The 24,420-nt window shown below is 42.0% G+C and overlaps 1 protein-coding gene and 1 non-coding gene across 2 annotated transcripts; both read left to right on the top strand.

Moving 5' to 3' along the window:
* Positions 1-1,004: 1,004 nt before the first annotated feature.
* On the top strand, positions 1,005-22,973 carry Tmco1 (transmembrane and coiled-coil domains 1). Its single transcript, XM_005319855.5, has 7 exons — positions 1,005-1,195; positions 1,364-1,441; positions 3,221-3,280; positions 7,197-7,243; positions 8,872-8,939; positions 14,255-14,399; positions 22,469-22,973. The coding sequence occupies exons 1-7, from the start codon at positions 1,126-1,128 to the stop codon at positions 22,565-22,567; spliced, it is 567 nt and encodes a 188-aa protein (XP_005319912.1). The 5' UTR covers positions 1,005-1,125; the 3' UTR covers positions 22,568-22,973.
* LOC120887749 (small nucleolar RNA U13) lies at positions 18,895-18,994 on the top strand. The gene has a single exon (XR_005731078.1). It is a non-coding gene; the product is annotated as a small nucleolar RNA U13 (small nucleolar RNA).
* Positions 22,974-24,420: the final 1,447 nt, after the last annotated feature.

The following is a 24,420-nucleotide window of genomic DNA, read 5'->3' as shown; positions in this document are numbered from 1 at the left end:
GTCATGCTCTTATTATATCAATATTTACCTTGGGTGATACAATGTTGAATAAAGACCTATCCTTGGGCTGGGGATGTAGCTCAGTGGTAGAGCACTCCCATAGCATGCCAGAGGCTCCGGATTCTGTCCCAGGCAAAGCAACAACAACAAAAAAAAAAACAAAAAACAAAAAACAAAACCAGCAAAACCCCAAAACAAAACAAAAAGCACAAACAAATCCACATTTACCCTTATCTGAACTGCTACTCAAATCAAGGTCTAGCCTAAATGTCGTTTTTGCTATTTTCCCAACTCCTCCAGAAAAAAAAAAAAATCTTGTTCTCATCTGTGCTTCCCTAAGTTTTGGGTGTGTCATTGAGCTACCTCCTCAGTCCTTTTTATTTTGAAACAGGGTCTCTTCATATCACCCAGGCTGACCTCGAAGTTGAGACCTTCCTGCCTCGGCCTCTAAGTGGCTGGGACCCCGGGCGCGGGCTCGTGGCACTGTGAGCACCTGTTGTGAACCTCAGCACGCCGTGCACTTTCCCTGGGAGTCCTGGAGTGAGGCGCGCTCCTCATCACCCTCTGACCCTACCAGGTCCCATCGCCCCTGGCACAGGCAGCGTCTGTTACAAGGGCACAGGGCTCTGCCAAGTCTGACAGAGAAGACGAGAAATGCACAAATAACCTGGGTCAAAAGTCGTGCTAAAGGAGAGCCATAAGCTGGTGGCCGAGTGCGGAGGGGGCCCACGGCGGCCAGCAGCGGTCAGGGAGGGCTCGGGCGGCCGCCGGGCCTCAGCCGCACACCAGCAGGCGGAGAAGCGGGACCCTCGCGCTTGGGCTGAGGTCCTCCGGCCTGGGGTCTTTGGAACTCAACAGTCACCCAAGCGTCAGGAGTTCTAGGCTGTCCTGAAAGCCGCCTCCCTGGGGACACTGCGAGGCCAGGCGTCCCGACAGCGCGCCGCTCCAGCGCTCGCGACATCCGCTCGGCCCAGCCCCGCACGGCTCTTCCGGTGCGGCCCGGAAGCGGAAGTGCGCTCTTGTGTGTGGAAGCGGTGTCCGGCTCGGTGGTCGCTCCGGGCAGCCGTCGCTTCTCCTGCGGGCTCTGGGGCGCGTCCCGCGGCGGCGGGGCGCCGGGCGAGCGCCATGAGCACCATGTTCGCCGACACGCTGCTCATCGTCTTCATCTCCGTGTGCACCGCCCTGCTGGCCGAGGGTGAGGCCGGGATCCGCCGGCCTGACGGGCCCGCGGCCCCGGGCTCGGGTTTGGGAGCAGTCCCTCGGGCGGGGGTGAGGCGCAGGGCGTGGGGGCCCGCCCGGGCCGGCGCGGGGGCCTCCGGGGCCTCGGATGGCCCGTGGCTCAGGTGTGGCGTTTGACTTGCAGGCATCACCTGGGTCCTGGTGTACCGGACCGACAAGTACAAGAGGCTGAAGGCCGAGGTGGAGAAGCAGAGCAAAAAGCGTGAGTGCGCGGGGACGGCGGGCGGGAGTGCGGGAGCGCGGGAGCCGCCTTCCCGGAGGTGGGGGCTCGGCCTAGCGACGACTTCGGAGGACGCGGAAGTAACGCGGCTGGCGTGGAAGTGTGTTGGGAGCACGCACCAGGGACCGTGGGCGCGGTGGCGAGGGCTAGGGCACGGCGAAAGGCCCTGATGCAGATGACCTTGCAGGCCCTCGTGGATAGAGAACGAGGAGGGGGAAGGAAATGTGGGATTTTAGTGTGTTAGGCATGTTTGAAGAATCGCAGGCCACTGTGACTAGTGTGGAGGTAAGTGATGTCTTCAGGATAAGCCAAGTTTTCAGGTGGGTGAGAAGGTTGAAGAAGAGTTTGAGGAAGAGATTGAAATTTGTTGCCTCTGAAATCAAACAGGAATTCAGCATGACACAGCTGAGAATGTGATGAGAATGGTTTCTTACAGGCACAATTTGGCCTTCGATATGTGTTTCTTATTTCATTTGAGCAGCTGGCAGCGTTACTCAATGGGACAGTGTTTGCCTGGCCTACACGTGTTCAAGTGCTGAGTCTGATCCCTAGCACTGTAGGGAAAAAAAAATACCTTTGCTTATTTGATCAACATGATAAGAAAGGAGATTAAGTCTCAGAAAGCTAATGATATACTCAGACAGAGCAACCAAAAGAAGTAGAGACCAGGCCAGGTGTGGTGGTGCAAGGCTGCAGGAGGATCTCCAGTTCAAAGCTAGCAAGAGGGAGCCACTAAGCAATTCAGTGAGACCCTATCTCTAAATAAAATACAAAAAAAAAAAAAAATAGGGCTGGGGATATGGCTCAGTGGTGCAGTTCCTTTGAGTTCAATCCCACCCCTCCCCCCCAAAAAAATTAGAGACCAAACTCAGCACATACTCCTCCCCATCCTGCCCTGGAGGTGTCATTGCTGAGGGCCTCCTCTGGTTTCAATCCCAATGCCTTGGGGAGGGCAATTGAAGGAGGAGGATCTCATTTCTAGGCTAGCCTGCGCAATTTAGTGATACCTTGTCTCAAAAAAAAAAAAAAAAAAAGCTGTAGCTCAGTGGTGGAACACTTCTGGGTTCAGTCCCCAGTAGCACACACATAAAGACAAAAGACAGTCAAAATGGAAATGACCAGCTGGGTGTGATGGCATGCTTCTGTAATCCCAGCTACTTAGGAGGTTGAGGCAGGAGGATTGCATGTTCAAGGCCAGTCTGGGAAACTGGGGGAGCTTTTCTCAAAATTAAAGAAAAAAAAATAGTGCTGGTGTTCAGTGCTGGAGTGCCCCTTAGTTATTTGTGCTACTGGGAATTGAACCCTGATATCCTCTCCCACAGAGCAACATCCTCAGCCTTTTTATTTTTATATATTTTGAGGCAGGGTCTTGCTAAGTTGCTGAGACTGGACCAGAGCTTGCAATCCTCCTACATTAGTTTTCTTCAGAGTTATCAGATTATGGATGTGTGCCACCATGCCTGGCTAAGTCTTAATATAATATTTTATCAGTATTTGGTTTTTGGTACTTATTATTATTGTTATTATTATTATTAGCTCTACTACTAAGTTACAACCCCAGTCAGCTATTGTTTTATTCTTAGGATGTCATTTCTGTGTTCTCTGTTAGCAGTTTCAGGAATAGGCTGGTTAACTTAATCATGACCATGATCAAAGACTGACTTTTTTATAAGCTTCTTTGACTCAGCTGTGAGAAAGCTGCCTTTGTTTTTTAAATATAATGCATAATTAGTTTTTACTGTTTTTCTCTGGTGTTCACAGTGGAAAAGAAGAAGGAAACCATAACAGAGTCAGCTGGTCGACAACAAAAAAAGAAAATAGGTGAGGTATTAATCTAAATAAAATTTAAGGATTGGAAAAAGTTAATTTTTAGATGAAAATATAATAAGGTTTTTGATGGTATGCAAGGCCCTGGATTTGATCCTTAGCACTGAAAAAAGAAAATAAAAATGGCTAGAGATGTAGCTCAGTGGTAGAGCACCCCAGGTGGTTCAATTCCAGTACCCCATCCTCACACACCCAAAATATGATTATCAAAGAGCTTTACCCATGACACCTTGTTTCTCAGAAATAGTGAATTACTGCTGTCCACTTTGTTTTTACTGAGAACTCCTTTCTTTTGGTTCATCACCATTATAGCCCTCTTTCCCTCAAAAACTATTTTAAAAAGGTGTGTGTGTGTGTGTGTGTGTGTGTGTATTTACATACATATAAATTTAAGCAAGTGAAAGTTTGAAAGCCAGTACTCTTTTCTGCTCTCACAGGTCTTTGTCCCAAGATTTTCTGATTTAATGCCTTAAAGAAGGTATTCAACTGACTCAACTGGTCATTTATGCCACAGTTTATAGGAGAGCTTATAGATGGACTGCCTTTTGAGTTAGTGATGGCATGACAGGGACTGTGCATTGGGGTTCTCCAGAAAGAACCAGTTGTATATATGTACAGATATTGAGATGGAATTTATTGGAAGAATTAGGTCACATGATCATGGATTCTGGTAGGTCTTCCAGTAGGCCATCTGCAAGCTGGAGAACCAGGGAAGCAGGTGGCGTGACTCAGTGAAAGTCCGAAGGCCTAAGAACTAGGGAAGCGGATGGGTGTGACTCTTGATCTGAGACCAGAGGTCTGAGAACCCAGGGGGCCACTGATGCAAATCCTAGCATCCAAAGGCCAGAGAACTAGAGCTGTGATATCCAAAGGCAGCAGAAAATGGGTATCCCCCACTCCAGAGAATTTGTCTTTCCTCTGCCTTTGTGGTCTGTCCAGACCCTCAGCCCCTATGAATGGTCTCCATCTGCATTAGGTGGAATGTATCTTCCTTATTCAGTACATTGATTCAAATAACCATCTTTTCTGGAAAACTTTCACAGATCTCTCCAGGTAAATGACTTTGTTAGCTACCTGTATCCCTCAATCCAGTCAGGTTGATACCTAGAATTAACCAGCATGGGTTATGAATTTTCTTACCGCTGACTTTTCAGCAGGAGCTATAGCTGGAGACTTATCTTCAGAATGGGCTAAGAAAGGAAGGGCAGGCACTCAAGCGTGACTGAGTGAGGTGTGCATATTTTCCTTAGTGACATGGAAATATGGGAAGATGCTTCTTAACTTTAACATATTTTGAACCCTGAATTTATATATTCTCTGTAGGCTTTTCTCTATGTTATTTTGATTTGTTGGAGGTTAATTCATTTTGTGGTCAGAATGGGTGCTGTCATTGCTTCTAATTTATTCCAATGAATACAAGAAATGTAACATTTTACAATTTTAAACTTTGCTTTTTTTTTTTTTCCTTTCTTGGTACTGGGGATGATCCCACGGGGACTTATCCCCTGAGCAACATTCTCAGCCCTTTTTTATTTTGAGACAGGGTCTTGCTAAGTTCCCTAGGGCATTGCTGTCTTGCTGAGGCTGGCTTTGAATTTGTGATCCTCCAGAGTTGCTGGGATTACAGGCATGCACCACCATGCCTGGCTAATCTTCCTTTTTGTCATTTTGGATAATAAATAACTCTAGAATATAAATGTATCTTCTGCATATTTCCAGATTTTTTTCTTCATGAAATATGTTGACATTTTGTAGAGATTTTATACAAAAAATTCAGTGGTAAGAAGGTGCATAGAATTCTTCCCAAAAGGAATAGTTTTTCCTTTGGAAAATACTTGTTGCCTGTATTACATCCTGGGGTTCTTTCTAGGTCACACAGGTCCAGAATAATTCACATGGGACAAGTGAACACTAAATGACAACACTGTTTATCTCCAACACCCAGCATCTTTAAATCCTAGATTTTCAAAGGGAGGCACAGAAGGTTTTGGATGCACATTTATTTCACCCTAATAGCTGAAAGAGATTGGAAGTGCAGCTATCTTGGATGCCTTGGACTCCCAGTACTGAGTTGTCTTTTTGCCTTAGGAGCAAAGTCCACTATCTGTGGGTTCTTCAGCAACCCACCAGGATGCGAATGATATGAGATTAAGACCATCCTTACTTATTGAACAAGAGACAACTTTTTGAGAGAATTTATGCTTAGTTAACTAATATTAACTAGCAGCTAAGTTAAATCAGAGCCATGGAGTCAGTAAACAAGAAGCTGTGCATTTTGAGTAGAATGACTGCAAAACTATTCTCATAATTAGATGAATCATTATGCTCAAATGTCCAATTCCTGCTGAGAAACAATTTAGTATCATTTCAAACTAAGTTGTTACACTTATAGCTATTTAATAATGTGACTTTCCTACAAGTTTTTTCCTCTGAGGAAACAAGCTCTTGCAGGGAAAATGGAACATTTTTAAAAGAAGATCTTTAAGCATATAGCTTATTAGAACTTGGATTGTTCTCATAAAAACCATGTACTATATAGTAATTATATTGACATAATAGTCTTCATCAGTGTATTTAACTTTATAACATAAAGATTATTCATTTTTAGGAATAGTAGTTTGTTTTTATAATATTGGTAATTAAAAACATCATTGGACATGAAATAACATAAAAATTTATTTAAGCCAGGCTCAGTGGCAATACCTGTAATCCTGGTGACTTGAGAGCCTGAGGCAGGAAGATTGCAAGTTCAAAGCCCACCTCAGCAACTTAATAAGACCCCGTCTCAAAATAAAAAGGGGTGGGGATATAGCTGAGTAGTAGAGCATCCCTGGTTAAAAGAGAGTGTAGGTATTGAGGGAGAGAGAGAATATGAGATGTGTTAAATGAGTTAGGAGGGGAGAACAGGTAAAATGGAAAGAATTTAGGCATTCTCCTAGTAGTCTGTTAAAGGTATCATCGGTTTCTGGTTATCGAGGGGAGGGAGGTTTCTAAAGCTTACTGGCTGTGGGGACATTAATAAGAGTATTATTTATAACTTGAGGAGTGCTTGAAATTTTTTCCCTGTGGGGAACATTCCTTTAGGTTGTATTTGTTTTTCCTTAATGAGCATTTTGTGGATTTCTGAAGACCGATGTTATGTAGGATTTTTAACATTAACTTCTTTGTTTTTACAATTTCATGTTCTGTGGTATTCTTTAAATTTTGTTTTATGCTTTTTGAGGCATGTTAAGCATTTCCTACCAACAGGTTTTTCAGATAAAATTTTGCATGTGTAATACCTCCCTGTGAAGTATATAGTTTTTGTTTATTGTATCTTTATTCTGTCTTCCATTTTATTTAGAGACTGGGTTTGGCTGAGTTGCTTAGGGCCTTACTCAGTTGCTGAGTCTGGCTTTGAACTCCCAATTCTCCTGCCTCAGCCTCCTGGGATTATAGGCATGCACCACCATGCCCACTTAGAATATACACTCTTTTTTAAAAGAAATTTAGAAAGGGGAAAAAATATAAGAGATGAGGAGTTAACATTTGAAACTCCTAAGTACAGTCCTTACAGTGCACTTATGATTAACTGATTGGCAGTTCCTACTGGTGTGGTTTAAGAGTGTATATTAATTTACAGTCAGTGCATTTATTGCCAGAGGAGATTTTTTTAAATTAAAAATATTATTTAAACATTTTTAATTAGTACATTATCATTCTTATAATTTTGACGTGTTCATAAATGAGTATAATAGTTGGCTCAATTTCAATTCCCCCAATTTTTGTTTAAATCTCAATCTTCTGTTGTTCTACTGACAGCAGCAATGATACTGAAGGAGACTGCTTCCATAATCACCAGTGACAAGTTATGTAGCAGCTGTTCTGTGCTCAGCACTGTATATATTAACATCACGTTAATTCTTTTCAGAGAGGCAAGAAGAGAAACTGAAGAATAACAACAGAGATCTGTCGATGGTAAGGGTGACAAACCACACTGCACGTCTTAGCAGCAGGATGATCTGCATCCATGGCATTGCTCTGACTTCTCTGAAATGGCTCACCTGTGAGACCAAGGATAGGAATCACATGGTTCCTGGGTAGCTTTTAAGGACTGTCTTAGGGTTGTAATTTGTTTCTTGCTCGGGTTTCCTCTTATACTTTGAAAGAAATTAGCTTATTCTCTTTTTCTTATGTTATTGTTAAATCTCGTGGTGGCTTTGTAATTCTGCTGTAGGAGTTGGAATATTATTGATGGTTTTATTATTTTGTTTTTGTTTTTTGGTACTGTGGATTGAACTCAGGGGCACTTTACCACTGAGCCACATCCTCAGCTTTTTTATTTTTTATTTTGAAACTGGGTCACTAAGTTTCATAGGTTCTCACTCATTTCCTGAGACTTCCCTCAAACTTGTGATCCTCCGGCCTCTGCCTCCCTGGTTGCTGGGATTATCGGTGTGCGCCACTATGTTTTTTAAGCCCTTTTTGTTTTGAGTGTGAGACATTCCATAAAGTACAAAGAAAGTGATTTTTTTACCCATTTACTCAGTATTTCTAGACAGCAGATTTTGTTTAATAGTGTTGTCCTTAAACAAGGATAGGTTGATTATGTGACCTAACTTTTCTACTTAACTCTTGTATACTTAGCATAGGACATCTGAACTGTGCTCCAGTTTTCTCTTACAGAGATACCTTTACTGTACTTTAGTTTTCTCTTACAGAGATACCTTTACTGTACTTATTTATTTTCCAGAAATTTTTTAAGTTAGAAGAGAATATTTTAAAAAGTAGTTTTCCTTACCTGATGACAATTATTACATATTCGTCATAGCCAATGAAACTGTAAGAGATGAGATGCAAAATGCCAATATATTACAGAGTATGGTGGTGCATACCTGTAATCTTGGCTACTCTGGAGTTTGAGGGAGGAGAATCACAAGGTTGAGGTCCACCTTTGGCAACTTAGTGATAGCTTGTATCAAAATAAAAGTTAGAAAGGGCTAGGGGTAGAACACTAGCCTCTAGGACATGTAAGGTCCTGGGTTCAGTTCCCAGTACTGAGGGTGGGGGGCAATATATTAACAATTCCGAAAGAATGTCTGATGATCTTATATCTTTATAATCTGTGGACTGTGTAATTAAGAAAGAATTGGGTTGCAAATAACAGTGCCTAACAGTGGCCTAGAACCCATAATGGTCTCTTTTCTGCTGAGTGGGCTGGAGTTTGGTAGTCCTGGGCCAGAGGAACATTTCAGCACTGCTTTTAGATCCTCAGGTCCTTGGCCAAAGGCCACCTGATGGTCTGAAGGCTGCTTTGCCTTGGGACATCATGGTCTTCATTCTAGGCAAGAAGAGTAGACAGAAGGCCTTGAGGAATGCCTAGGAGTTTGCCCTATAAGTGCCCAGTCAGCATGAGTACTTACATTGCTAATGGCCAGAATTACTTGGCAAGGTTGCAAAGGAACGGAACTGGGGTAGAAAGTGGGTTAGTTAATAGACAGCTTTGCTGTGGAGAGCTTTCTAAAAATGACAGGAAACCTGAACTTTGAGGTATGCTTGAGCAGTGGTTTTCTTCAGTATGAAGTTATGATTTGGTTTCTTTATAGGTTCGAATGAAATCCATGTTTGCAATTGGCTTTTGTTTTACTGCCCTGATGGGAATGTTCAATTCCATGTGAGTATCCTTTTGTATGATTTTGCCTAGTAACTGTTATTCTGTTTATATATATACATGGATATAAACTTTTTGATAATGTTTGATTTTGATAAAATTTCATACTTGTTAAGTCACAGGAATAATGTATCTCCTACCCTAATTCATAGTTATTAGTATTTTGCCACGTTTTATTTTTTAGTTATACATGAACTTTTTTTATATTATTATTATTTTTAATATTTTATGTGTAGATGGACCCAACACAATGCTTTTATGTTTTTTTATGTGGTGCTGAAGATCGAACTCAGGTCCCGCCCATGCTAGGCGAGCAGCTCCACTGCTGAGCCACAATCCCAGCCTCACATCTGTTTTCTTTTTCTCTTTTCTATATGTATGAATGTTTAGAGTGTTACTCTTTCTTCATATTTGACAGTACGTTGTACACTTCTTGTTCCTTTACCTATAACTACTTTAGTGTTTATTTTCTAAGAACATACTCTCTCTCTTTTTTTTAATATTTATTTTTTAGGTATAGGTAGACACAATATCTTTATTTTCATGTGGTGCTGGGGATTGAATCCAGGGCCTCACACGTGTAGGTGAGTGCTTTACCTCTGAGCCACAACCCCAGCCCAAGAAGAACATTTGCTTATTTAACCTAAAGCAAGAGCAGAATCAAGAGAACTTAATTTTGATAGAATACAATTACACAATAGCTTTTCACCCTCTGAACATTGAGATGTTTTATTTACAAGGTAGAGACTTGGGCATTATGTGTTCTCTAAAAGCCCCAAGTAGGTTCCGTCCATTTTTAAATTGGCTGTTAGTATGTTAGAAGTTAGTCACACGAAGACGTTTTGACTCTTAAAGTAGAATCTTAACAACTATAATCTGTTTAACCATGAGGTCAGTTACTGTTACCTAAAATAACACATAGCAGACCTGAGTAACTGTTGAACGGCTTTTGACAGAAGTTAGGAAAATATCTTCTTTTTTTTCCTTTCTCTCTCTCTCTCTCTCTCTCTCTCTCTCTCTCTCTCTCTCTCTCTCTCTCTCTCTTTAACCACCCTTGGTGGTATTGGGGATTTTATTCAGGAATGTTCTGTCTCTGGGCTTACATCCCCAACCTTTTTTAAAATATGTTTTTAGTAGTTTTTTAAATATGTTTTTAGTAGTAGATGGACACAATACATTTATTTATTTTTATGTGGTGCTGAGGATCAAACCCAGGACCTCACACATCCTCTACCACTGAACCACAGCCCCAGCCCCCCGACCCTTTTTTTTAAGAATTTTATTTTGGGCTGGGGATGTAGCTCAGTTGGTAGAGTGCTTTCCTTGCACAAGGCCCTGCTTCAGTCTTCAGCACCACAAAAAAAAAAAAAAAAAATCAAAATGGGGTCTCCCTGCGTTGCCCAAGTGGGCCTTGAACTTATCCAGCCTCAACCTCCCAAGTAATGGGTTACAGGTGTGCACTGCTGTGCCCAGCTCTTTTTCAAAGCATACCTGAACTGTACCCTGTGCTTTAGAATTTCCCTTACTTTCTTTTCCTTCTCTTCCTCTAAGTTTTCTTCCCTTCCTTCTTTTCTGTCCCTCTCCCTCGCCTCCTCCCCAAGCATATCTTCCTCTTCCTGCCTGTAGGCTGCACATTGTCATAGGCCCTATGTGAGGTATCGAATATAAGATGAGACCCCTGCCCTCAGAATCAAAATCTTTACAGGAGGAAAAGACGGGGTAAGGAGAAAAATGAATATATTAATTTTTTGGGTTGTTATGAAATATGTAAGTGGTTGAAAAAAGTAAGTGGTTGTTTTATCTAGGTATAGAATTTAGAGAATGTGTCCAAAATGGTTTTAACATAAAATTTGCACTAACTAATCATTAGAATTATATACCTTTAGAGCTGGAAGGGATCTTCAGAAGATTAAATGACAGGGTCTTGCTAAATTGCTGAGGCTGACCTTGAACACCAGTGTGTGTGTGTGTGTGTGTGTGCGCGCGCGCTAGAATTTGAATCCATGAGTGCTCTACCACTGAGCCATGTCTCCAATCCTTTTTATTATTTATTTGAGAAACAGTCATGCCAAGTTGCCTAGGCTGGCCTTGGATTTGTGATCCTCCTTCCTTGGGCTCCTCAGTTGCTGGAATTATAGGCTGGTGACACTGTGCCCAACTGGCCATCTCAATTTTGATTAGGGATTAAGTAGTGTCTTATTTATTTATTATTTCGAGTACTAGGGATCGAACCCAGGGATGCTGTATGACTGAGCTACATCCCCAACCTTTTTTATTTTGAGAATAGGTTGCCAGGCTAGTTTCCAGCTTGTGATCTCCTTCCTCAGCCTCCTGAGTCTCTGGAATTATAAGCATTAACCACCATGCCTGACCTTTTAAGTGTGATTCTTAACAGACTTAATCATATAATTAATACCAAATATTTTTATGGTTAAGGTTTTAGGCCTTAGACCAAATGCTAATTATTTGTTCAGTTAATTGTACTTGATAAAATGTTAAATGCTTTAAATTTTGTGGTACAGGTTTTCCAAGATATAGAAGTCAAAGAATCAAATGGAGTTATCAGGCCTTTTGAAAAAGATGACTGTTGGCAAGCATGAAGGTTATTTGTTGTTGGTTTTTTGTTTGTTTGTTTGTTTGTTTGTTTTTTGGTTTTGGTTTTGGTTTTGGTTTTTTGTTATCAGAGATTGAACCCAGGGGTTCTTAACCACTGAGCCACATCCCCAGCCCCTTTTTATATTTTATTCAGAGAGAGGGTCTCGCTGAGTTACTTAGGACCTCGCTGAGTTGCTGAGGCTGGCTTTGAACTCAAAATTCTCCTGCCTCAGCCTCCTGAGCCACTGGGATTATGGGCATGTGCCACCACTCCTGGATTCTTCGTTGTTACACTATTTTCTTTTTGTTAATTTTCTTGTTCAGAGCCCTGGGAAATAATAGCCTTTTATTTTCTTGTTTTATTTTTCAATTCCAGTGAAAGTTTATACAATCTCAGTGTTTAACTACATATTTTAATGCTGTTTTCATGTTTTTGTTCTGAACTTTCTGCACTGTGCATTATTAGAAAAATATAGTATTGTTTCTTGAATTATCATCACCTGGAATTTAGAAGACTGTCTCCATTTTTATAAAGTAGCATATGAAATTAAAATCATGCATTTTTTATTACATAGAACAAGTCATTTAAACTTTTTAATATAATTTCTCTGGTTTTTTAAAAAATATTTTTTAGTTGTAGATGGACATAATAACTTTATTTATAATTTCTATGTTGTGCTGAGTATTGAACCCAGTGCCTCACATGTGTGAGGCAAGCGCTCTACTCCTGAGCTACAGCTCCATACCAATTTCTCTGATTTTAAACTCTGTTATCTCCTTGTTGTGGATTAGATATGTAGTCTCTTAGTATCCCTTTTTAGTCTTAAAATTTGTTGATAGCTGGCAGATTCTTTAGAAAAAAGCCCCAGGTTGTACAAGAAGAACCAGTTGCTGGGAGGCGGCAGAGGTGCTGGATTGGCTTTTATTTCCGTTTGACTTCTCCTCCTGAGTCATTTCCATAAAGCTGACATCGTAGAACTTTAGATTGTCGAACACATACCTTCTCCCCAGTTCAGAAATCCTTCAGTCAGATTTCCTTTCCAATGAGAAGCCTGATGTTTTCTGAGATAGCTCATACTTGTATTGAGTAGTTTTAGGGTTTGGAAGTTATTACTTTTACTAAGACAAAATGTGTCTCCCTATAGAGGCCTTGTCTCCAAATTCAGAGTGGGGAAGGAAATCATCTACCTGTCTATCACTCTTGTTTCTCACCCTTGCTGTCTTCTTTATTAGGCTACATACCACTTTCTTCAATATGAATCTAATCCCCTAGAAAACTTAATGCATTAAAAGTAAGAATTTGCCGGGTGTGCTGGTACACCCCTGTGATCCCACTGGTTTGGGAGGCTGAGACAGGAGGATCATGAGTTCAAAGCCAGCCCCAGCAACAGCAATGTGCTAAGCAACTCAGTGAGACCCTGTCTCTAAATAAAATATAAAATAAGGCTGGGGATGTGGCTCAGTGGTTGAGTGCCCCTGAGGTAATTCCCCAGTAACTGCCCCCCCCAAAAAAACGTAAGAATTTTTGGAATTTATTTTCATATTTGTTCTACAGAGTAGATGTTCACATAGTTGAATAACTTCAAGGACATAAAACATCTTAGTTACAATTTCAGGTTGAATATAACAAAGAATAAAATGACCATAGAAGCTGAATGTGTTGGGTGTGTATGTTAATGACAAAAGGAATTGATGTCTTCTGTATGTCATCTTGTTTCGTAGTCCACCTCTGCAAGGTGAGGGTGGCACACATTTATTTTTATATGGTGCTGAGGATCGAACTCAGTACCTCACACATGCGAGGCAGGCGCTCTACCACGAGCCCCAGTCCAAGGTTGGGGTGTTTCTACTGCAGACTTCTTGTGAAGAAGTGAGACTCTCCTCCTGGAAGCAATACTACTTTTGTTTTTGTGAGGTTAATAGGTTTACGCTTGAGCCTTGCAGTTTAATACACAGAGTGAGGGAGCTGGAAGTGCAGTAAGTAAGTGGACAATTAAACACATGTAAGATTCTCACTTTAGTCTATTTTATGTTCTTTGGAGTACATTGTACAAGTCTTTTAGTACTTGATTTAAATATTTAAATTTTTTTTCCCCCACCAAAGAAAAAGATGGATTACTTCCTTCCTTTTTCCCCCATGGAGACTATCCAAATACTAAGTGTATTTCTTTTTTCTTTTTTTTTTTTTCTTTTTTTTGTAGTACTGGGGATGAAATTAAGGACCTTGCACATGCTAGGCAAGCACTGCACCACTCAGCTGTAAGCGCAGCCCTTTGAATTCTTACATTGAGATACAGTCTTGCAAAGTTGCCCAGGCTGTCCCTGAGCTTGGGACCCTCCTGCCTCAGCTGCCTGATTTGCTGGAATTACAGGCTTACACCACTGCACCCAGCTAACATTTCTTTGTTTCGAATGTATTGAACGTTTATTGCTATAACTTTCACAAACAAAAGCTTTTTAGGATCCTCAGTAGTTCGTGAATACATAAATTATTAATCCACGTATCAAAAGATTGAGAACCACTGGTATAGGAGATTGATGAGATTCATTTAGGCTCTTCTTTATATATTGCTGTACTTCAAGCTCCTGTCTCTTTTAAGCACATCACCTTTCTTTTTCAGAGATCAAGAGATTTAAAGTTCTATTTCTGTCCCAAAATCTTCTCTGAAAGTAAAAAGCTTGTTAGTCTTCCAAAAATAACAATTCTTTGTTTTCCTTTCCAGATTTGATGGTAGAGTGGTGGCAAAGCTCCCCTTCACCCCTCTTTCTTACATCCAAGGGCTGTCTCATCGGAACCTGCTGGGAGATGACACCACAGACTGCTCCTTCATCTTCCTGTACATCCTGTGCACCATGTCAATCCGACAAGTGAGTGGTCACAGCCATATTCCATGCGTGTCCTTTGTCACCCTCACACCGTGGTTAGCTTCCACCTATAGACTACTGGAAATGCTTATCTGCTGGTGCTGAGGTCTTTCGGCTGCTCATCCTGAAGCTATAACTTTGGATCACCGATCCTTAGGAAGGAATGGTAGTTACCATACCGAGCATGGTTTCCATTCCCTATTCTTCAGTGGGGAAAGAGAAAGGGGCCAGCTCCCCCTGTCCCTGTAATACCAGAGGCACTACCTTGACACTGGCAATGATCCCTGTGACCCACTCTCACAGCCCAGTCACTTCTCATCAGACTCCACCTCACACTATTTTATTGGGATCAAATTTCCAACTTGAACTTTGGGATACACACTCAGGCCATAGAACCAGGATATTAATCTACAAGCAGGTTCTTTTCATTTGCAGTTAAACTTTAACCACTTTAGAGACAAGTCATTCAGAAGAGCAGATGATTCAGGCATCACTGTAACCCGATCTCCTTGTGAGTTGGTTCCGGGCAGGGAGAACTGATCCCTGTCATTGCTGAAGATGATTCTAGCCTTTACTCTATGGCAGGAATTGCTGATGCTGAAAATAGATGGGTAAATAGCAATTGTGTGTACCCTGCGGACTCACATCCTAGGTGGGGAAACAGACCTAGAATTTATATCAGAGTGGTTGGCGTGTGTGTGTGTGTGTGTGTGTGTGTGTGTGTGTGTATACACGCATGCACACACAAAATACTGCAAGATTTGAAAACATAGTGCGAGAACATCATGACCACAGAGACAAATTCTCTGGAACCAAGAGTCTCTGCAAAGGACCACTTGAGGTGTGTTCTTAAGGCTGGTGGGCCTTTTCAGTCTTATTCGCGTTCTTGGCAAAGGCTGCAGTGTGAAAGAACACACAAAGGCATGAGGTGTGTGGGGTGGCAGGCTCTGAGTCCTCTGAGTGGGTACAGCCACAGGTGAACAGCAGAGGAAGGTGGCTTTAATCTGCCTCACAGCACAACATTGATTTCCTATTTTTTAATTTTGTTTTTGTTTTGTAGTTGTATCTGGGTAGCATGCCTTTATTTTATTTGTCTACTTTTATGTGGTGCTAAGGATTCAACCCAGTGCCTCACATGTGCTAGGCAAGCGCTGTACCACTGAGCTACACAGCCCCAACCCATTTTTGTGTTTTATTTAGAGACAGAGTCTCACTGAGTTGCCTAAAGCCTCACTAAATTGCAGAGGCTGGGTTTGAACTCGTGATCCTCCTGCCTCAGCCTTCAGAGCTGCTGTGATGACAGATATGTGCCACCATGTCCAGCTGTTTTGCGTTTCTTGTAGTGCAGGTCTGTTGGTGACACATTCTACTAATCTTCATTTATCTGAAAGTACCTTATCTGTATTATTTTTCCCCCGATTTTTACTGGTACATTATAGTTGTACATAGCAGTAGGTTTGTCGTTACAGGTTCATACTCACACACATGACAGCGTCTTTCCCTTTTTTGGCACTGGGGACTGAATCCAGCCAGGAGCACTAAGCCACTGAGCCACATTCTCAGCCTTTTTTTTTTTTTCTCAATTTTTTTAAATTGAAACAGGGTTTTGCTAAGTTGCTGAAGCTGGCCTTGAACTTGTGACCTTCTTGCCTCAACCTCCAGAGTCTCTGGGTCGCTCATGCATGACTTAGGCATAGTTATTTATCTGATTTTAAAATGTAGTCTGCTAATTTCAACATTTGAAATTTGGACTCTGTCTGTTGCCTATTTTCAGTGTGAGTCGTGTTTTCCTGTTTCTTGATGTGTCTAATGGTTTTTATAAGAGTGTCATTTTTTGTTTGAGCAGGCAGTTAACTTAGTCCTTATTTATCTCTGTCCTTTCTGGCTGTTACAACAAAACACTATAAACCAGATTGCTCCCACACACTAGTACTTTGTTTTGGAATGTGAGAATTCAAGATCAAGGCAGTGGCAGCTTCAGTGTCTGGCGCGGCCTCCTCGCTGCATCCTGCATGGTGGAAGGGATAAAGCAGCTCCTGGGGCCTCTTACCAGGCCCACCTCCCAGGGTGAGGAGGAGCCCTCCTGCAGAGCCACCCCCAGGGTCTCACTGTCTAATACCTCTGAATTGTGGGGAGGCAGACATTTAGGCACTATTGTCTCCTGTGAGGTAGGGGACAGTGGTGATCTTTAAGTTAGTCGTATTAGACAGCTGGGCTGCTGGGAGTTGTTTCACATATATATACTTCAAATCAGGCAGAGATTTGAGCAGTTTATATGGGAAATTTGGATTCCCCTTATCAAAGGCCCAATAGTTTTCCAAGGCTCGTCCCCGTAATTTTTAGTTGCTGTGGTTACCCTAACCCTGCCCTTTGCTTCTTTAAACTAGTTAAGGGACTTTCATTCTTTTAGACATGCAATGAGGTACCACCTGAGTCCTGCCTCCATTATAAGCGTTTTTTTAAAAAATGAAGGCAAACCTCTCATTTTCTTGCACTAACCTAAATTTCAGAACATTCTTCTTGACTGATCAAAGAAAGGGCTTAAACAAGAGATCTGGGGGCATTTTCATTGGAAAGATGGGAAACGGAGGGAGGAGATAGGAGAGAAAGATTATCCTGACCCCAGCAAAAAAGACCTTCATTATTAAGGGGCCCTTTTTTCAGTTAGAACAGAAAATATTCAGCATTTTAGAGGAGCCTGGTGAAGGTTCAACTGTAATCCCAGGACTGGGGAACTGAGACAGGAAGATCACAAATTTAAAGCCAATCTCAGCAAGTTAGTGAGATGTTGTCTCAAAATAAAAAGGGCTGGGGTGTGGCTAGGATGTGAACCCCTTGGTTCAATCCCTGGTATAAAAGGAAAAATAAATTATAAAGGAAGTGGTGTCGCTCCAGAGCAGATTTGATGCACTTGTCCTTCATTCAGAGTTTTTTTTTTTTTTTTTTTAATATTTATTTTTTAGTTGTAGTTGGACACAATACTTTATTTCACTTATTTATTTTTATGTGGTGCCGAGGATCAAACCCAGGGTGTGAGGTGAGTGCTCTACTGCTGAGCCACAACCCTGCCCACTTCATTCAGAATTTTCATTTCCACTTTGCAAGATGTTTGTTGAAGTCTACTATGATTTGTGATGTCATTAGACACATTCTAGAATGTAGTGGCTCCTTGAAGGTGCTTGGTGGTAGGGAGGGAAAGACCAAAAAAAGGACCCATCTGAGGCCTTCAAGTCCCCAACTTTATTTTGTTTTCTGTATTGGATTGGATTTTATTTAAAGATGAAGTCTTTCTGTGGCTTAAAGGGTCTGAAAGCTATTGAAGTAGTCAGTCTCCTTTTTTTTAGGGTAATAGAGTAAAAAATATTACTGAGCCTCTGAATAGTTTGTCAGTACTGGAACCCAAGTTTTTTGACTCCTGTTCATTATTATTTGTCGTGCCCCTATAAGTCTGCTTTTTTAGTACTTGATCTTTACATCATTCTCCCAAGTGATCTATTCAGATGTATCCTAAGAGCCCTGGGAATATTGGAAAGGGTATTTGAAGTGATTGCATTTTGTACCAGGCTTTGCTAATCCAGTAAAGGTTAGATTATGGTGGTTAATGAGATGTCATGATAGATTGGAGGTGAGGGCCGGTTGCCAGGTGCTGGAATTACTGACAATGAACCAAGGGTTGCCATCACTGTGATTTTAGCCAAATGATGAAGAGTGGAATTGAGCAGAATGTGCTTATTATCAGTAATCAGAGTCTTCCCGAAATACGCCAGCAGTGCGTCACCTTTCCTTGATTCCAGTCCTTGCCCTTTGCAGAGAGAGGAACGTACATCCTGTAGTGGTATTACTTCTCTCAGTTTCCTGCCAATGGAAGACATGATTTTGGGAAAATGTTTCATCTTTGTTTTTCCCTTTTGTTACCCTATTGTGCAGGACTGGGCAGGCATTCACAATGATTGTTTTTTGTTTTTTTCCGAAGCCTGATGATATCTTACTATATTTTGCATTTATATTTTTTTTCCCATGGTATCTTCATTATATTTTAAAACTCAGGTCTTTTAACCCCCCCCCCTCCTTTTTTTGTGTGTTGAGGTTTAGGGCAGTTCACACTCACACTCACCCTTTTTATTTTATGTATTTATATGTGGTGTTGAGAATTGAACCCAGTGCCTTACACATGATAGGCAAGTACTCTACCACTGAGCCACTGCCCCTGCCCTACTCTTTGCTTTTTTGAGAAGGGCTTTGCAAAGTTGCCCAGGCTGGTCTTGAATTTGTGATTCTCCGGTCCTCCTCTTGAGTTGCTGGGGTTACAGGCATGCACCGACATGCCTGGCTACAAAATGTGTGCTTCTAAACTAAACCTTGCTCTGTAGAAAGGCCTGAAAAATTGGTCTCAAGGATACCTGAGGGACTGTAGGAAAGCAGGTCACAGTGTGCTGCTCGGTGAGTCCTGGCGGTTGATGTCTTTTTGTCCTTATTGCATGCAGAGGTTATAACAACCATCCGTTTTGGTTCATAAACCCAAGTTTGGGTGTTCATGCCATCATGTGTGATGTGCCTCCCTCTAAATCTTGTTATGTCGTCACACTGCCCATCTGACCTGGGGAAGGGGTCAATAAAGTACTCCAGTGAGTTGTCAGAGGAAGTACATGCTGGGACAGTGCCTGGCACAGTGTCATGCTCAGTCACTATGGGCCCTTACTGTTACTGCTTCATCTTCGCGCTGTGACCTTCATTTTGAGGTAGCGGCCCAGAAATATTTTTGTTTAATGCAACTACTATTTGTATATTTGAGTACTCTTTATATGCATTTTATGTAATTATTTTTAAGGGTAGTTTTGGGTTCATATAAATTCAGCAGAAGGTACAGAAGAGATTTCTTGTTGTCTACAAATGCCCTGCCTCTTCTACTGTTAGTATCCCCAGCAGAGTGGCACGTTTGTTAAAATTGATGAATGCACATCGATACGTCTTTTTAATCCCAAATCCATAGTTTACATCAGGGCTTATTATTATTATTAGTAGTAGTAGTATTTGTAGTAGTAGTAGTAGTATTGGATATTATTTTGGTATTCACTGACCTGGAGGCAGGAGAAAACTTAACCTTAATCCCACGGTCGCTATACCACTGAGCCACATCCCCAGCCCTATATAGTTTCTATTTTGAGACAGGGTTTTGCTGTGTTGCCTAGGGCCTTGCTGAATTGCTGAGGCTGGCTTTGAACTTGCAATTCTCCTGCTTCAGCCTCCTAAGCTGCTGGAATTATGGGCTTGTGCCTCTGCTCCTGGCCAGGATTTATTCTTGATGTTAAACATTCTGGAAGTTTTGACTTATATGCATTTTTTTTTTTTGCATGGTTATGACATAGCATTTCTTTTTTATATGGATATACATATAAGAAGAAGGAGCACAAACATTTGTTCACTCAGTGATATTGGTGTTTTTCTGTGCTCATGCATAGCCTTAATAATTGTGATTTTTTTTTTTTTTCCACAGAGCTGCTGCTAGGATAAGAATCTGTTATAGGGGTGGTTTAATAGAGGTAGACTCTAAGTTCTGTGTCAGCGCCTTCCTGACTTGTATCCTCTGACTGCCTCAGCTTTTCACCTCAAAGGCAGGGGTACCCAGAACTGTGACCTCAGCCTTAGAAGTTGAGACACTTAAGATGCATGGAAGTGTAGGCTGTTAACTACCGCTATGGAGAGCTCCTGCCCGCTAGGCGTCCTGCCAAGTCAGTTAGTTCCTGCAGGTGCTTTAGAGGAAGAGATTTCACTGACCTGGAGGCAGGAGAAAACTTACCTAAGGAAAAATGGCTAAAAGACCTTGGTTTCATTTATAAGTCTATAGGAATGTAAACACTTTATTTAGAATCTGACTACGGATAAGGTTGCATGCAGTAAGTGTATAATATTTGTATCTAAATTCAATTACTGAATAATGGAACTGTGGTGCAGCTAACTGACAGTTCTGCAGGATCCTGTGACAGGATCGCCAAGGAAGAAGCATGTGGCTGCCAGGGTCCCGCCAGCCCTTCTCTGAGTGCTAGGGTCTGTCCTCACACTTGTCCCTGCTGCTGCCCAAGCTGCAAGGCTCCTTTGTATATTTTGTCTGCAGAAAAACTGAGCAGGGCTCCCTTGTATATTTTGTCTAGACTGTATGTGTTTATCATCAAATATTCTGTAATGTCTTACTTCAAAAAATTTTTTTTAAATTTGCAGTACTGCACACTGAACTCAATGGCTCTCCACACCCCTAGCCATTTTTAAAATTTTATTTTTAGACAGTCATGCTCAGCTGCCCACATGGCCTTGGACTTTTTTTTAATCCTCCTGCCTCACCCTCCTGGTAGCTGGATTATTTGCTTTTCTTGCTGCTTCGTGCAGTGAGCTCTTTAGAGATAGGCATGAAGAAAATATTTTTATTATGTAAAGGTAGTACAAATTCAGACTATTCTGGGGCTTGTAGTCTGATTTACTAATGATGGATTTATCTTCTTACCCTGTTTTCAAATTTCTCCTCTAATATGAGCCATTATATTGTGAAATACCTGTATTGAAATATTTTATGGTAAATATAATTCAAATAAGTTCTTAAAGCTGTGATCTTTATATTAAAATATTTCATTATATTCTGACAGTATAAATACACACACTTTACTCTGCTACACAACCTGTAAGGTCGTCATTGATCCTAACAACCAATTGAAGGAGTGTGTCCTTCCAGAGCAGCTTAGTTCTCAGTGCCCTGTGTCCAGTGGGGGCTGTGACTGCTTATGTCAATCTGGAGCTCTCTGGTATCCTGTGTCCATTGCGGGCTATGACAGGTGAATGAGTGGTTCAGGGCGTGCAGACTCCGTGCCGTAGGTGGCGTTTGTTGTGAAGACCAGGACTTAATTTACACAGAGAGCACCAAGCAAGAGAGGGCAAGAACCAAAGCACCCGGGTTTTAACTTACTCTCCTTAGAATTTAGCTTTGTCATTGTGACCAGCTGTCATACCTTGTCAACCTTCAATTTTCTCCATGTGAACTGAAGGCACTGAGTGGGAATAATTGGATGAATCCCAGTCTTTTTCTAAAATGCCTATGAACTTTCAGCAGCTGGCCACTACTTCGCCTCTGCACATTTGTACACCCTGTCCGTTCCCTCTTTGAAGCAGGGTCTGCTCACCAGTGCTCTTCAGTACACCTACGCCCTTTACCTGTTGAGTCATCACCTTTCGAAAGTCCACTTTGTTTACCCAAGACCTGTTTATGCTGATTTTACTTGTTATTATATTTATGTAATATAATTAAATGTTACATTATTCAGTGAAATAAGAGTAAAAAATTATTTAATGGGAGCTAAAATAAATTTTGAAAAATTGAATAAAGATGAGTTTCTAAATATATATTTTGCATTAGGTATAGGTGATATAAAGAAAGAGGGCAGGGAGTATTGAAAATCTATGAAGATTCTGGATTCCAGATTGCTCTTCCAGTCTCTGAAGTTCTTTCACCACTTTAAATAAATTGAAACTGAAAATTGTAGACAGTGCAATAATGACTACATCTAGCCAGTACTCCCATGCTCACAGAAAAGGCCTTGTGACAAAAAATGACTTACTTATGCGCTTTAGATGCCTCATGTTCAAATTAAAAGATGATCTGGAGGCTGGGGGTGTTGCTCAGTGATGGAGCGCTTGCTGGCATGTGCTTTAAGGCTGCAAACAAAAAAAGATCATCTCTTTTTAAGATTCTCCACTTGAAACAGCAGCTGCTGTGGTTGGGAGACCAAGGTTCATCAGGTAAAGAGGTCTTTGCTGTTCCATGGGGTTTAAAAATAACAGTGTTGCGCTGGGTTGTGGCTCAGTGGTAGAGCGCTTATCTAGCTTGTGTGAGGCACTGGGTTTGATCCTTAGCATCACATAAAAATAAATAATAAAATAAAGGTATTGTGTCATGTACAACTAAAAAAAAAACTGGTCATCTTATCAAAGGTCTTAACAGCCAGCCCTTCAGCTGGTGTGAATCAGGTCTACATGGGGCACTTCTCTACCACCAAAGTAAACCCATTCCCACTGTGTTTTCTTCACAGAACATCCAGAAGATTCTCGGCCTTGCCCCATCACGCGCTGCCACCAAGCAGGCGGGTGGATTTCTTGGCCCTCCACCTCCTTCTGGGAAGTTCTCTTGATCTCCAGCAGGACCTTGACTTCTTGGCATTCGTTTACACTCTCAGATCAGACTGGCAACTGTTTTGCAGCATGAGCGATGGCGGCCTTGGTACTGGGGCCACCTTTAGCCTGACCTCCTCTTGGCTTTCTGCTGTGATAGCAGGAGAGGGGCATCAGTAAGAGGACAGTGCTTCTACTCACAGAGCTTTTTGTTTTTAAATAAGTGAATTAACTAGTTAAGTTCAGGTGGTTTTTCTGTAATTAAAAGTAAATGTCATCTTTCTGTTTCCATTTTCATGAGCATTTCCTGTGGGAGTGCCGTGTTCCGCGACGGCTGGCTCTCCAGAGCACGGAGACTGACTAAGTCTTGTGTTTTGTAAAGCCAAAACTGTCATGATCAATAAAGAGGCCAGATTTTCTCTCGCATCTACAAGCAAAGATGGTGCGTTTTGTTCTTGCGCATCCTGAGACCAAGAAGAGTTCAAGTGTGTTTTCATATGCTGTTTTACCTCCCTTAACCTCCGGTAATCTACCTGGAGAGCTGTTGGGGTAGGAATTGGAAAGCAGAAATGGAAAGTGTGACTCTTGAGAGCTGAAAAGCGAAGTCCTCCGAACCTCCCTGCATCCACTTCACGTCTACCTTCATGTGAGGGCATCTCTGTCTTCCCTGCAGCCATGGTTGTGGTCACACATGGCTGATCTTCAGAGTTTCCTTTTAGTCACAGTGACCTTCACTGCTTGTCCTGTTTCTTCGTTAGGGGGACAGGTGCCTATGCCATGGTCCTTTTCCCAGTCCTGCCTAGAGTGATAACCCTGTCCAAGCACTGACACACTCAGTCTCCATAGAAGTGGGTTTCACATCAGTGGGGAAAAGTGGTGACCGTTACACCAACAGCAGACTCTCACTAGCAGCCGTGAAGTCCAGAAGGCACTGGAGTAATGACCTTCAAAGTGCTGAGGAAGATCAGTATCAACCTGGAACTTTATGCCCAGCTAAACCATAAGATTGGGAGCAATCTAAAGACATCCTGAGATGTCCATGATGCACGAGTTACTAAAGGGCATATTTTGGAGACAAAACAAGACCACTTGGGGAAAAGTATGGGAGACTAGAAACCATGGTCAGAGAAATTGCTTAAGTATGCAGATAAACACATTCCGTGGATTATTAAGGATTATCTCAAGACAATACCCATTCTTACTCATCTGACAGATGAAGCTAAAAACAAGAGGTTATACAGCTTGCTCAATGTCACACAGCTGTGGAGTGGCAGAGTCGGCCATTTGACTCCGTGGTCTCAGAGCCTCTCCACAGGTCCTCCCTTGCCTCCTTAGTGGACAGAACTTAGTAGACAGAAAGTTGGCCTTTGTTTTTTGTTAGTTTGTTCCTTTGTGGTTGAACCCAGAGGTGATTACCACTGAGCCACATCCTCAGCGCCTTTCAAGTTTCATATTGAGGGGGGTCTCCTCGAGTTGCCCAGGCTGGCCTTAACCTGTGGCCCTCCACCTCGGCCTCCAGAGAGCTGGTGTTACAGGCAAGCACCTCCATGCCTGGCTTGTCTTCCTTTTCTTAATCTGTCTTCTCAAAATGGTCAACATGGGTGAGAACACAGCAGGAGCTTAAGCAAAGCAGAAATCTCTGAGGTCACTGCCCTCAGGGGAATGTTGGTAACATGACTTTCTGGGGTCTTTTCCCCCATCATCGTGGACTGCTCCAAGAAGAATGATAATTGAAAGAATCATAAGCAAAGTTCACAATAAGAATGGCAACGAAGAGGGAATAAAGTTTAGCGGGAGAAGGAGCCCTCCTCAGGATTCTACCCTCATCTTGGTGCAGTGGGACCATGGCCACCCAGCCATTCCCACCGAGTCT

This window comes from Ictidomys tridecemlineatus, chromosome 10, assembly GCF_052094955.1.
Source record: "Ictidomys tridecemlineatus isolate mIctTri1 chromosome 10, mIctTri1.hap1, whole genome shotgun sequence".
Taxonomy (NCBI): domain Eukaryota; kingdom Metazoa; phylum Chordata; class Mammalia; order Rodentia; family Sciuridae; genus Ictidomys; species Ictidomys tridecemlineatus.
Note: the sequence above shows the minus strand (reverse complement) of the source record. Positions and strands in the feature narration are given on the sequence as shown.

Coding starts and splice junctions, on each gene's coding strand:
- Tmco1 (XM_005319855.5), top strand. CDS start 1,126: ATGAGCACCATGTTCGCCGACACGCTGCTCATCGTCTTCATCTCCGTG. Junction 1,196..1,363: donor CACCGCCCTGCTGGCCGAGG/GTGAGGCCGGGA, acceptor TTTGACTTGCAG/GCATCACCTGGGTCCTGGTG. Junction 3,281..7,196: donor ACAACAAAAAAAGAAAATAG/GTGAGGTATTAA, acceptor AATTCTTTTCAG/AGAGGCAAGAAGAGAAACTG.